The following is a 12,482-nucleotide window of genomic DNA, read 5'->3' as shown; positions in this document are numbered from 1 at the left end:
TGGCGAGGGACGGTGGTATGCAAAGTGGAGCACAAGTTTCCTCATTTTCTTGAAGGACGAAGTAAAGGAACGAAATGGACACAACGCATTGCTCACGTCGCAGCAACGTGCACGAGGCTCCAGAAAGGCCTACGAGGATATGCGGGAGGTGTAGATGTGTATAAAATAAATAGTTGAGCGTTTGAACAAATATTATGATGTGATGTTATGTGATATTTCTTGAGGTGTTGGTCCAGTGGACAAGTTTTGAGGTTCGGCAGGTAACGCACTTCTCCTTCAATGCAACGGTAATGTGCCTTGCCTTCTAACTAGCATTTAAATCTCGCTTTGGGTCTCGTATGTTTACCAGGCCGACCTTAATTCAAGATTTTAGCAGTAAAGCAATCTTTAAGGAATAGAATTTCGTTAACAAACTGTTGCGAAATAATGACGCAACGCTCTAGTTTCAGCTTTCCACTTTTTTTACTCGTATGCCGAACTAAAAAACTCGTTTATTGCTTTTCACTGTTGGATCCCGATTGACTTTCGAAGACGAGGAAATCCTCCTCAATGTGGCCTCCACGAGGAACGTTTTAGCAAGAATCTACGGACTTGTTCCAACCTTTTTGTTTTTTTTGCATGTGTTTTGATAATCAAAAACCCAATGACGCAATCAGTAAAATTGTATTATTACTATTGATCCTACTATTAGATGATGATGATTTATCGTTGTTCGAAATCATTGTAACGCAGTGGCGTTATTTTAGTAACGCACATTATTGTACATAAGTTGCATTTCCGAACGAAGCGCCATCTGGATGTGAGAATAAGAATGAGAATTTCATATCATGCATCTCTTGAAATTTATTGTGTTTTATTGTGCAGGACCTTCGTACTATTATCGTAGGAAAGTGGTAAGATTCTCTAATTCTCCATCCAGATCCGGAAAGCCGAAGGCAAGCTTTGGAATGACCAGTAGAATACAAAAGCTGGCGAAAGCGAGCCGGAACTTGTACCGATACCGTCGTTCGCCCCACAAACCGGCAAACCCTTGCATGCGGCATCACGCTGTACGGATCCTGGAGCTTGGGTAAAACCATCGCCGGCGTATGGACTTTGGTCAGTGTTTCACAATTCGCGGTTTTTTGCCACGGGTTCGATCCAGTATTTATGCTTGCAGTGCCTCAAATTTAACGATCCCATTAGGAGCTTGCAAAAACGGCTTTCCATGGTGAACAGGCACATTATTTGCAGTCCCATTGCAAGCTAATGGCGCGGTCAAATGTTTGTACGACGGTACTGTCCAAGAACAGCTAAACGAACGGGTTGGGAAACGGGATTTAAAATTTAGAATCCACGACCCACCCTGTAGCGGACCAACTGGCACGAACTGGCACGAGAATTTGGTAAATTACGAAATTGTCCCCCCAAAACTCTTTATAATTACGGGCTCCCTGCGGTTGAGTGGTTTCACTTATCTTGCGGCCGTCAATCTTTTCGTTCGACCAAGGGCAACGGTGTAAGGCACGATGCGTTAGTATTCCGGTCGTTTGCGCAGCGTTCGCGTGCGGTTTCCTGATTGCGCTTAGCCAGAGATCGCGTACCAATGTTCTACGCTGCATATCGGGCGTTGCAACGGTCCCAGCACAGCCTCGCGCCGGTACTACTTCTGCATAAGCTCTCTGTCGGAGGAAGGAACCAGTTTTCGGTCGTGTCACAGCTGTTCGTTTCGTACGGTTGTCTGGCAGGACAACCGATATTAGCTGGAAGTGTCAACAGTTGTAGGAACTACAATCAAAAGGTACACCAATTGGTATCCCACCCAAATGCTTGATTGCTAACGAAAGTCTCATTTCAGTGTTCCAGAATGCTAGTGTCGGGGCAAAAGGAAGACAAAAGGTCACATCGAAGACGTCCCATCGAACCGGTCAGCTTTACCAAAAACATGACGTTCTATAATAACGAGAAAAAGGCGTACGAAAAGGATGACCACACGTTTAGGTGGGAACGAATGAGGTTACTGTAACCGTGGCACGTAGTAATGTTTGTGCCGTTTTTCGTGCTCCGCAGGCTCAAGCAACCTCTCGATAGACCGCTTGTGTTAATATTCTCATGGTTGCAAGCCACTGAGAAACATCTGTCGAAATACGCCGAGTTTTATCTCGAGCAAGGTTTCGAGGTGCTGAGCGTTCACATTACCCCCTGGCAATTGGTGTGGCCGGTCAATGGTTCGCAAAAGGTGGCAGCCGATGTGGTGAAGTTTCTGTTGAACAACGACTTCCCCGAGGGAATCGTCCTGCACGGGTTCTCGGTCGGTGGCTATCTCTGGGGCGAGTGTCTGGTGAGGCTGAACGCCGATGTCGCCGGTCGCCGAACGTTGGAGAAAATCTGTGGCCAGGTGTGGGACAGTTTGGCTGATATCACCGAAATTCCGGTCGGTGTGCCACACGCCGTGCTGCCTCGAAATCCCACCCTTCAGGGTGTACTGCGGAACTACATAAAGTAACGTATCCTACACGGAACGTCCCCGTACCAACATTAACTCTTATCACCCGTTAACACCGATCGACCGTACCGAACCATTGCAGCTACCATCTGAAGCTATTCCATGACGAAGCGACCCAGTACTACGTAAAATGCACGCAACTTTTCCATCATGAACCGGCCCGTTGCCCGGCCCTGTTGCTGGTATCGAAAACCGATCCCGTCGGGACGGAGACGGCCAACCGGAGACTGTGTGGCATTTGGGAATCGGTCGGAGTGAAGGTAAAGGAAATGGGGCGCGTTTCGGAGTATGATTGACCTCTGATTGCAATTTTCGACATTGTTTCGCCCGATAGACCACACTCAAGTGTTGGGATAAATCACCTCATGTGGGCCACTTCCACAATCATCGGGACGAGTACGTGGAGTTGCTGCACGCGCACCTGCGCTCACTCAAACTGCCAATGTACAGTCGCAAAGCTAAGCTCTAATGACCTGGCGACAACCCGGCATCCGCCAAAAAGCGTCCTCTGTGATTAGCGAGGAGTCCATGAAGGCGTGATAAGGGCATCGAGCAAAAAGCAGATAATCGATTTCCAGTCAGCTGAACGGGATCGGACGATCGGTGTTTTGATAAGCATTGGCCCAGCTGGTGTCAATACTATCACAACTTAGTCGCGGTGCTACAGCTGTTCTTTCTGCTAGGTATCCGGATTACGTGATGGATAAGGTGTGTTTATATTTAGATTTTCAGTTACCACAAACGTGCTATAGCCCAAAAATGTATTAAAAGCATTGGCATTTTTAACAATAAACTTGGGCTTTACGTAAGGCAGAGTTTACCCAGAACACATCGGTGGCGCAAAGGCATTGGGAGCCGCGGTTCGTAACGAATAGAATTAAATTGATTGGATAAGCAGAATGCAAGTGATGTCCGTTGCGGGACAGGCGCAACGAGAATATTGCGGTCTGCGGCATGATTTGCTTGCGTATGCCCCATAATTGCATGATCCCATTAGCTACATTCTATGGGAGTTATTGGTGGTGGCCCCAATTTTAAACACATCTCTTTTGGGGCTAATTTTAGAAATGCTTGGTCATCTAATCGAGTTTTAATTGCTGTTAAATTACGCATAAAATTAACAAAAAACTGTTTTGGCCACGAAGTGGTGTAGAACCACTGACCTAACCCCTAACTTGACACTTTAATTGCGCTTGAAGTGCGATCAAAAGAATCTTTAAGGCAAATAAAAAAAATAAGTTTGAGTCCAATAAATAAAAACAAATTAAACTTTCAAAAAGGGAGGTTCATTCTTGACAGATTAAAATGAATCCCCCAACAACTGACAGTTCAAGTGATTGTTTTGTAGTTTATCCGCGTCCGTTTATAGTGCAATAGTTCAGTTGACATATTGTTTATCGACAGGCACAGGCACACAAATGTTGTGAACTTTTAGCGCGAATTGCGGGCGAATTGTAACGGAATCAGACCCAAATCGAGCTCCGAAATACCGGACATTGTGCCATCGTCCCACAGCCATTCGTGTGTCTACGATGGAAACGGAACGCAAGATATCACAAGCGCGGTTCGAGCTGCAAGCGGTAGCCTGTAAGCCGACGGGCAACGCCGAGGAGCGGTACCGCGTGTTGGAAGCGAAGGATCGCTACCTGCGCCTCACGATCCCGCGCCCCACCGATATTCGGAAGGCCAAAAGTATCCAGGGCACGTGCCCGGACATGTGCCCCGAAAAGGAACGTTACTTGCGTGAGTGGAAGGGACTGGTGTCATCGTACGAAAAGCTGCTCTTTGCGCCGGGACAAGCGGTGCAAATCGATCACGACAAAGCGATCAAACAGTACTCGCGGAGCTCTGCGGATCAGGAGCTGCCACTACCGCACGAGCTGCGCACAGAGCAGGCCCTTGGCCGCACGATGCGGTTCCTGCTCGAACACCTGGCGGACCGGTGCGACGAGGAGCCCGAGGGAACGAACGTCAGCGACTGGTATCACTACATCTGGGACAGGACGCGCGGTGTCAGGAAGGACATCACGCAGCAGGATCTCTGCACGCCGGGTGTGGTCGAGCTGATGGAACAGTGCACCCGCTTCCACATTCACTGTGCCGCGCGGCTCGTGGCCGAGGACCCGTCGGTGTTCGATCAGAAGATCAACACGGAAAACATGACCAAGTGCCTGCAAACGCTCAAGTACATGTACACCGATCTGGCCGCACAGGGCGCCCGCAGTCCGAACGAAGCCGAGTTTCGGGCGTACATGGTGCTGCTTTACCTGAACGACGGTAACTTTCTGTGGGAGCTACGCCAGCACGCGGCCAGCGGTATCGTACACTCGCCCGAGGTGCAATTCGCCCTGACCGTGTACTTTGCACTCGATCAGAACAACCACGTGCGCTTTTTTGAGCTCGTCCGCTCGACGACCTACATGAATGCCTGTTTGCTGCTGCGCTACTTCACACAGATGCGCCTGAAGGCTCTGGACGTGCTCCGGAAAGCGTACGCAGTACGATCGATGGCCGAGTTCAGCGTGCAGCGTCTGACGGAAATGCTCTGCTTCGAGAGTGAAACGGAACTGGTGGCATTCTGTGAGCATTACGGCATCGCAGTCGACCGTGCGAGTGGCATCGTTCAGCTAGAAAGCCGACACCTTTATCATCCCGATACTCCGTATCCAGCGCGTCGCGAAATGCTGCTAGTCGAAAGCAAACGAACCGGCCAAACGGTAGGGGATGCGATCTGTGGGGCACCACTGGCGACGTGGTGCGCCCGCTACCCTTGTCAACCGGTCTACGACAGTTTCGATCAAGAGGGATATTTACTTGACGAGCTACTCCAAGACGTGATGAGTACCAGCGAATCGCAGGGCGCAAATCAGGCCGAGCAGAACAAACCAACCAGTAATGGCATCACCTCGAGGATAGACCTACCACAGAAAATGCAAATGGTGCACGAAGCAGCAAATGGTACACCGACAACCGATATTCGGGGAAATGGCAACCATTCATCGTCGGAACGTCAAGAATCGCAGCATCAACGTGATGAACATGTGTTCAAGGTGCCATCATCGATCATCAGCTTCCCTCGAGTACGCACACCATCCCTTAGTCCACCTTTACCGGGGTCTCGAGTGGCACTGCCGGCCATACGGCCGATTAATCTTCACCCGACTTCACCCTCAAACACGTCGATGGCACACGCTCCGGCGACGCCCGAACCTCCTTTCGTGATGCATCAGGCCAGTACTTTCACACCGATCGGCGATCGCAACAGCAGCTGCAGTGCGGTCACTATGCCGTACCTGAGTCCCCCGAACGACCACTCGATTAAGGCTGCCGGACAGAAGCGCACGTTCTTTGGCGCTACCATACCCGTCCAACAACCACCGGCTCAAAACGAAACAGCACCGGAACGTAACATCTTTACCAGTCATAATTCGGCAAGTGTGTGGACAGCAAACAGCAGTGGCTCTATATTTGGATCGGTACCCTACGGAGAGGACAAGCAATTCCCTAGCAGCCAAACCGCAAGCACCGCCAGCAACGAACAAAGTGGAATCTTCGAAAAAAGCTTACCACGAAACGAGTTCAAGAATCATGTGTCGGATGAGGACAAATTCGTGTCGCTCGACGGACCATTTAAAACGCACCAAGGTGCAACGGACACCGATGAAGACGAGATGGACGAACAGGATTACGATGAGGACCTTCAGCCGGAGGAAGATACAGACGCGTATGACGTTGTGGATTGGAATGCCGAGGAAGATGCGGATGAGGACGAGTACGAGAAGGAATGGAGCGACCAAGATGAGTCGGAGGATGTCGAATCGCACACCACGGAACGTGAAGAGCGTGACTCTCCGATCGACGATACCGCCATGGACATGTCCGTTGAGCGAATCTTCAACCGGTTGGTAGACGACGAAGTGACGGTTCTGGCCGAGCAAGTTACGGAACGGTGCCGCCATCAACAACAGTGCGCCGAGAAGCTACTGCTTGAGCTGACCAACGAGCTGTTGAAGGAACACGTTGCCTCTGTTGTCCCCTCGGAGCTGCAACGAATGCAGAAGACGACAGCGCTGCACAATGCGCAGTTGGTTTTGAAGTACTGCAAACGCTGGAAGAAGCGTGCTGTTTTCCTGCGCAAACAACGTAGCTTGATGGAGTCGGTAACACCGGTTTTTGGCCCCGAACCGGTAATCATGGTAGGAGCGGAACGTGTGCAGGAAGTACTGTCCCAAAAGGTAGAGCAACCGTGGCCTAGTGCTGCGAAACATTCGAAAATTGATCCCTTAGCCCTGTTGGAAGAAGCGACCCAAACTACCGGATACTTCCTCGACTCGTACTGCAGTCCGCACTTCTTTAAGATAGTCATTTCGGTGCCAGATACGGGCATCGATCGGGAGGCCAACTTGTGGCAACGCTGGCTGCTGGAAAGAGTTTTCGATGCACCCGAAGAAACCAGATCACGAGGATGCTTTTATTTGGCCACCCGTAACCATACAGAACCGTTACCAGGGGTGGCAGTTTGCATGCGCCTAATGTGCGGCACCAATGTGGTGGACACAACGGTCACGAATGGCGCGAAAGCTCTCGATCGAAGCAACGGAGTGCTGTTTGTAGTCGCTGAAAACCGCCTAGAGGAAGCTCGACAACGGTTGCGGTACATTGTGGCTAGCCAGTCGTACAAGTGTCCCCCACGCGGCACTCAACCTCCTCCGCTAGTGGTCTTTTTCCAACGTTTAACTGATGGCCCGTCACCGAACGCTGAACAGTTGTGGCGTGACTTCGCACCCGATGGACCCACCTTCGCGGATCTACAGCAACTCGAGCGGAAAGTGTACGTGTTTCGGCAGGACACCTTCCAGCCGGCGCTTCGCCACGGTCTACGGTTCTTGGTCGGCTGCTACAAGCGGCAGAGGATTCGGCTGGGACGAAGCAAACAGTACCTTGAAATGCTGCCAACCGACGAGTTCCTGCAACGCTACCTCATAGACGACTACTGGACTCGGGTGAAGGAACACGTGCAACAGCTGGACCACTTGACGAATGGCAAGTATCGGCCACCCGTGAACGGGCACGTCGCGTCCTACAATGCCGCAATCGAGCAGACTTGTGGTCTAGTGGTCAACCGAGACGTCAACGAACTGTACCACCTTCCGGAAGAATTTGACCAGCTTGCAGAGACCAGCGGTCAATCGTCAAGCTACTGCCTGCGACACGAACACTGCTTTCCTCGTCGGTGGCGTACGACCTTAGCCGACACGGCAAGCGTATGTCGGCTAAAAACATTGTTCGAAGGGCTAAGATTGATCAACCTGCCGGAACCACTCATTCAGACGATGAACCAAAACGCGCACAACAAGGCACACGGTGGTCCGCTGGCCTCGAAACAGGGTGCACCACCGGTGCAGGACAAGTTGCGCGAGTATCTGCTAATGTATCCGACCCTACGGACCATCCCGGAACTGAAACGCAAGGAGTTGGCAAAAAACCTTACCGATTCGTTCTGTGCATTCTGGGGCTGCAGTTTCGCTTGGATCCCCTTTTTGCACATGATTGCTGCTGCGCTTGTAGAGTCTGCTTCGACGCGGCTGGGCACCGGTCCGGACATGGCTCCGCCAAACGTTTTTTACTGTCTCGACGAGTTCGACCGGTGTCTCGCAACGCTCCCAGTGGATCAGTTGGTGAAGGAAGGACATTTGAACGGAACGCTTCATCAACCGCAATGGATGGCGCAATCATCAACAGCAAATTGCTCTCCTGGAGAAGCGAAGAGCCAGCCGACACGTAAATACCGATTGCGATATGGTAAAGCCGTAGATGATACGCCACAGCAGCCGCTGCGGAAGTACGCCAGAATGGATACCAGCGCTACGGGTGCGTTTGACGACAATACCGAAGAAGACGACGGCGCTGAAGTCCTGGACGTCGAAGCAATCCTGCAACGGGCGAGGGCGCTGTTGGATAGAATGGGGTAGACCGCGAAAAGATGCATTTCAAGTGAATTTGTAACGAGTAAACGGAGAAAACAAAACAATAAACAGTGTTGCCGATCAGAAACAACTGAATCAACTGTGACTGGGGCGCCACACGGTGCGTAACTCGTAACAGGAATGACATAACAAAATTTGAAACTTCATCGGGAAGCATGTGTCAAAAAAGTATGTCTTTGTGGCTCTGCGGACCCTGTAAAACATAACACGTAACAACGAGCGTTTGTTTACAAACGTAAGGATAATGTAAGTTCTTGTTTGTGAAGTTTTTTTTTAATTTTAGCTATAAATTTTTATTATATTGACACATGCTTATCGATTAGGTGTCAAATTTCGGTTTGTTACGTTATTGTTACGGACTGTGAGGCCCCCAGTCAAATTTTGTTATGTTACGTTATTGTTACGCCCCGTGTGGCGCCCCAGTGATACCTGCTGTCATCGCGGTGAACGCGGTGCAGTGTGTTTGCATTCATCTTTATTCGTTCACCGTGGTTTCGCGAGGTCAGTTCGCTCTCCGTCGGTGCTCCGTTTCACTGGTTCTGGTTTGGCCAGTTATTGCGATCCGGTTAGCTTAGTGCCTTGAAACGCACCCCCCGACTAGACCAAACCCCGCTCTCTTCTCTGTCTTCAGGCGCAGGAACCTGTTGGTAGCCAACTTGCATCATCATCAATCATCCGAAAGAAATCGTGCACCTCCTCATCGGCAAGCAATTGGTCGTTGCAATGGCAATTCGTTCCCTACGTTACATGGTACCGAGCATCGTCGGGCAGCAAAACAATGTAAACAACAATATCTCGAGATGCCTCTCGTCCCAGCGTTTGTTGTACGGAGGCGCCAGCTGGCCTCGCCCCAGTGTCCGCGACTTCAGTGCCCTACAGTGTAAGAGTCCACAGAACCGTGGCGAATCGATCGGATTGCGACCAGAACGGAATGTAAGTTTTCCGCCAAGCAAACGGAGGGGGCATTTCGCCAACGCACCAAGATGACGGGCAAGCAAAGAATCATCCGCCCGGCAGATTTGCCAATCGCAGCAACCTTTGGACTTTGGAATGATTTCTTTACCAGCGCCCCCGGTCCCTCATCGCCCCCGTGTGTGTGAGAGAGTGCGTTTATTTTAGAAATAAGCATGTCGAGTGCATGTGCAGTGTGTGTTGCTTTGTCTACTGTTGATAGTCACCGGGGAGGAAGTGCTACGCTAATATCACTCTTTTTTATTGGCTGCCTCTCATTGTTTGATGACGTTAATTGGAATGTATGGTCCAGTTGCCGTTGTGATGGGATAATTTTTTTTGCAATGGCAGCCCTGCAGCAATGACGTACATTGATTAAAGTGTTTTTTATAACCTTAGAAAAGAACAAAAGAGTTAAAACACAAAAAAAAACACGAATGCTAGTGAGATTCATCGTGCGCGGTATTCACTCAGTGACGCGAAATAAATGTCAAAGGTCGAGCTGTAGAACAAGAGCAGTAGGCTCGTTCTGTTGATAAGTAGCCGCTGGTATTAGCAATGTACCAATTTTAGTCATTTACTTGAGCAATTAGTTGTATTAAAAGCGTACGGATATGATGAGTCGTGAATGTAGTGATGTGAATTCAAAGCGTGGAATGTAAATACTAACAACACTATTCATAGGCCGCCGCGACCTTGAGAGCACTACTACAAACGTGTGTTACCAGGTTTGAAACGCCGCGCCATGTTTTGTACGAAATGCTAATTTTCTAAAATGCGTTTACCCAAGTGAAAGCAAAGCGCAGCTAGAGTTGCATTCGTGTGCATTATTAAACGTGCTGGCATCTCATGACTGTACGTGGTAGCTACGTTGTATGGCTTCCACTAAACGCTCCACTTGCCTCCGATGCAGTTGCACTGAACGGTTAATCGATATTCAATGAAGACATCAGTCTAACGATTAACCCTGGCATTAGAAAGATACGGACACACATTACGCACGGCTGGATTTGGAACATACGAAACCGTCTGCTGCAACCAGATTGTTATATAAAATCGTATGATACACATCGCGTATGATAAGACACACGATTAGCCCTTTTATCTAACATCTGGAGGACAAAAGTGGTCCCATTACACGCCTACGGATTAAAAAGACGTTTGTTGCTAACATACCCAATGGTTAGTGTTGTTATCGTTGCATATTGAACTGTCGCCATCCCGACAAGGATTATAAAATGTTTCCCGCACGAAACCGCATTTACGGAGATAAGGACCGCCGGTGATAAGCACACAATCCACGCTGCTTCTTGGGCCGTTTTTTGAGCGTAGCGCTTCTTTTGTTTTCGGAAACCCTTTTAATGATACACGAATTCTTCCCCTCTCTTCTCACTTGCCCCGTCCTCCTGTTTAGCTCTGTGGTCCAAAGGTGAACACGATGGTGAACGTGCGTACGCTGGCCGTGCAAGAGATATGCCGCAGCATTCAGATGTTCAGCGAGAAAAAGGACCGTCCCTTGGTGAAGGATCCGGAAACGTTGCGACTGAAAGAGCAACCGCAAAAACCGGCGGTACTGATTATTTCGTGGCTGAATGCACGCCAAAAGCATCTGCTAAAGTACGCCAAGCTGTATACCGACCAGGGTTTCGATGTGTTTGCCACGCAGATTACACCGTGGCAACTGCTGTGGCCAGTCAAGGGAACGCAGGTAAGTGCCACGTGGAAATCGATTTGCTTCGGGACAATGGCAACCTAAGACGGAAAAAACGTCCTCCATTCGCAGCTGGTCGCGGCTGATATTGTGAAGTTCTTGAAGAACAACGATTTCACTAATGGCCTCATTCTGCACGGCTTCTCCGTCGGAGGGTACCTGTGGGGTGAGTGTCTCGTGCATATAGCACGTGATTTGGCCAACTATCAGGTGGTGCTGGATCGTGTCAAGGGTCAGATTTGGGATAGTGCCGCCGACATTACGGAAATATCGGTCGGCGTACCGACCGCCCTCTTTCCCAGGAACCCAACTCTGCAGAATGCATTGCGAAAGTATATGATGTGAGTAGTGTGACGAGATTAAGGTGCGATGTGGAGTCCTTACCATCAGCAAATACCATTCCCCCGTTCACAGTTACCACTTGAAGACCTTCCACGAGCCGGCCACTTCACATTACATTCGCTCGAGCCAGATGTTCCACACCAATCTGTTGCGCTGCCCGGCATTGTTTCTGGTGTCGAAAACCGATCCCGTTGGAACCGTCGAGGCTAACACGCGCGTGAAGGACAGTTGGGTGCAAAGTGGCGTTAAGGTATGGCGAGGCTTTACTGGCGAGACGATTTCTTCCGCTTTTTTTAACATCAAACGTTCGTTTTAGGCCACTTTTCACGTTTGGGACCGCTCGCCACATGTTAGCCACTTTATGAAGCACCGCGACGAGTACATCGATCTGCTGTTCAATCATTTGCGACAGCTAAACCTCCCCGCCATAAAGCAGGATGCACTGTTGCGAGCCAAGCTGTGAGGGCCAACTGTGATACTTACAACGATGCTCTCAACACCGCCGACCGATCAACGCTGCAGTTTGTAAGTCACGGAACAAAGCAACCGATACAAAATTAACAAACGACACAAGCTACCAGCGCCAGTCCGCTTTTGCTGTGGTCGATTCCGTTTAGATATTTGTGCATTGTGAATGATTTTTCTATCATTTTGTTTTTTTAATGCATTAAATATCTTGGACACGGTTGGCCAGATTGTTAGAATGTCCGATTTTCTGTCGGAGGGAATTCGGCCACCACTTTCCTTACTTTCCACGTAATTTGCTGCCCTTCTATCTCCTATGTATGACCCCCCGCATATACGGGGTTCGGTTTAGATTAAATCTTAGCACATCATTTCACCGTAAGAAATTCTCACAGTACCATTACGTTTGCATTATGATAATCCAAATAAAGGTGTGGACTTTACGGCCCAACGAACGGGAAGGTTGTAAAAGCTCTCCAGAAACATCCGAACTATTTGTTTTCTTTCCACCGGTGGCTAAACAAGGGACAAACAGGAAAGA

The 12,482-nt window shown here is 49.6% G+C and overlaps 3 protein-coding genes across 3 annotated transcripts; all 3 read left to right on the top strand.

Moving 5' to 3' along the window:
• Window positions 1–1,508: 1,508 nt before the first annotated feature.
• Window positions 1,509–2,954, top strand: LOC128278798 (uncharacterized). Its single transcript, XM_053017527.1, has 5 exons — window positions 1,509–1,512; window positions 1,827–1,980; window positions 2,050–2,481; window positions 2,568–2,745; window positions 2,820–2,954. Exons 1-5 carry the CDS (start codon window positions 1,509–1,511, stop codon window positions 2,952–2,954), a joined length of 903 nt encoding a protein of 300 aa, XP_052873487.1.
• Window positions 2,955–4,017: 1,063 nt separating this feature from the next.
• On the top strand, window positions 4,018–8,457 carry LOC128278797 (uncharacterized). The gene has a single exon (XM_053017526.1). It carries the CDS (start codon window positions 4,018–4,020, stop codon window positions 8,455–8,457), a length of 4,440 nt encoding a protein of 1,479 aa, XP_052873486.1.
• A 507-nt stretch (window positions 8,458–8,964) lies between these two features.
• On the top strand, window positions 8,965–12,387 carry LOC128277306 (uncharacterized). The gene is made up of 5 exons (XM_053015751.1): window positions 8,965–9,405; window positions 10,838–11,131; window positions 11,207–11,475; window positions 11,549–11,726; window positions 11,793–12,387. The coding sequence occupies exons 1-5, from the start codon at window positions 9,196–9,198 to the stop codon at window positions 11,937–11,939; spliced, it is 1,098 nt and encodes a 365-aa protein (XP_052871711.1). The 5' UTR covers window positions 8,965–9,195; the 3' UTR covers window positions 11,940–12,387.
• The last annotated feature ends 95 nt before the right edge of the window (window positions 12,388–12,482 follow it).

The sequence above is a fragment of the Anopheles cruzii genome, chromosome 2 (assembly GCF_943734635.1).
Source record: "Anopheles cruzii chromosome 2, idAnoCruzAS_RS32_06, whole genome shotgun sequence".
NCBI lineage: Eukaryota > Metazoa > Arthropoda > Insecta > Diptera > Culicidae > Anopheles > Anopheles cruzii.
The sequence above is the reverse complement of the archived record's forward strand: the minus strand, read 5'-3'. Positions and strand labels throughout refer to the sequence as shown.

What these genes read in the sequence shown, in the direction of transcription:
- LOC128278797 (XM_053017526.1), top strand. Translation starts at nt 4,018, where the DNA reads ATGGAAACGGAACGCAAGATATCACAAGCGCGGTTCGAGCTGCAAGCG.
- LOC128278798 (XM_053017527.1), top strand. An exon ending in AAGGATGACCACACGTTTAG is followed by an intron (nt 1,981 to 2,049) that starts GTGGGAACGAAT and finishes CGTGCTCCGCAG; the next exon opens with GCTCAAGCAACCTCTCGATA. An exon ending in GTACTGCGGAACTACATAAA is followed by an intron (nt 2,482 to 2,567) that starts GTAACGTATCCT and finishes GAACCATTGCAG; the next exon opens with CTACCATCTGAAGCTATTCC.
- LOC128277306 (XM_053015751.1), top strand. Translation starts at nt 9,196, where the DNA reads ATGGCAATTCGTTCCCTACGTTACATGGTACCGAGCATCGTCGGGCAG. An exon ending in GATTGCGACCAGAACGGAAT is followed by an intron (nt 9,406 to 10,837) that starts GTAAGTTTTCCG and finishes CCTCCTGTTTAG; the next exon opens with CTCTGTGGTCCAAAGGTGAA. An exon ending in GGCCAGTCAAGGGAACGCAG is followed by an intron (nt 11,132 to 11,206) that starts GTAAGTGCCACG and finishes CTCCATTCGCAG; the next exon opens with CTGGTCGCGGCTGATATTGT.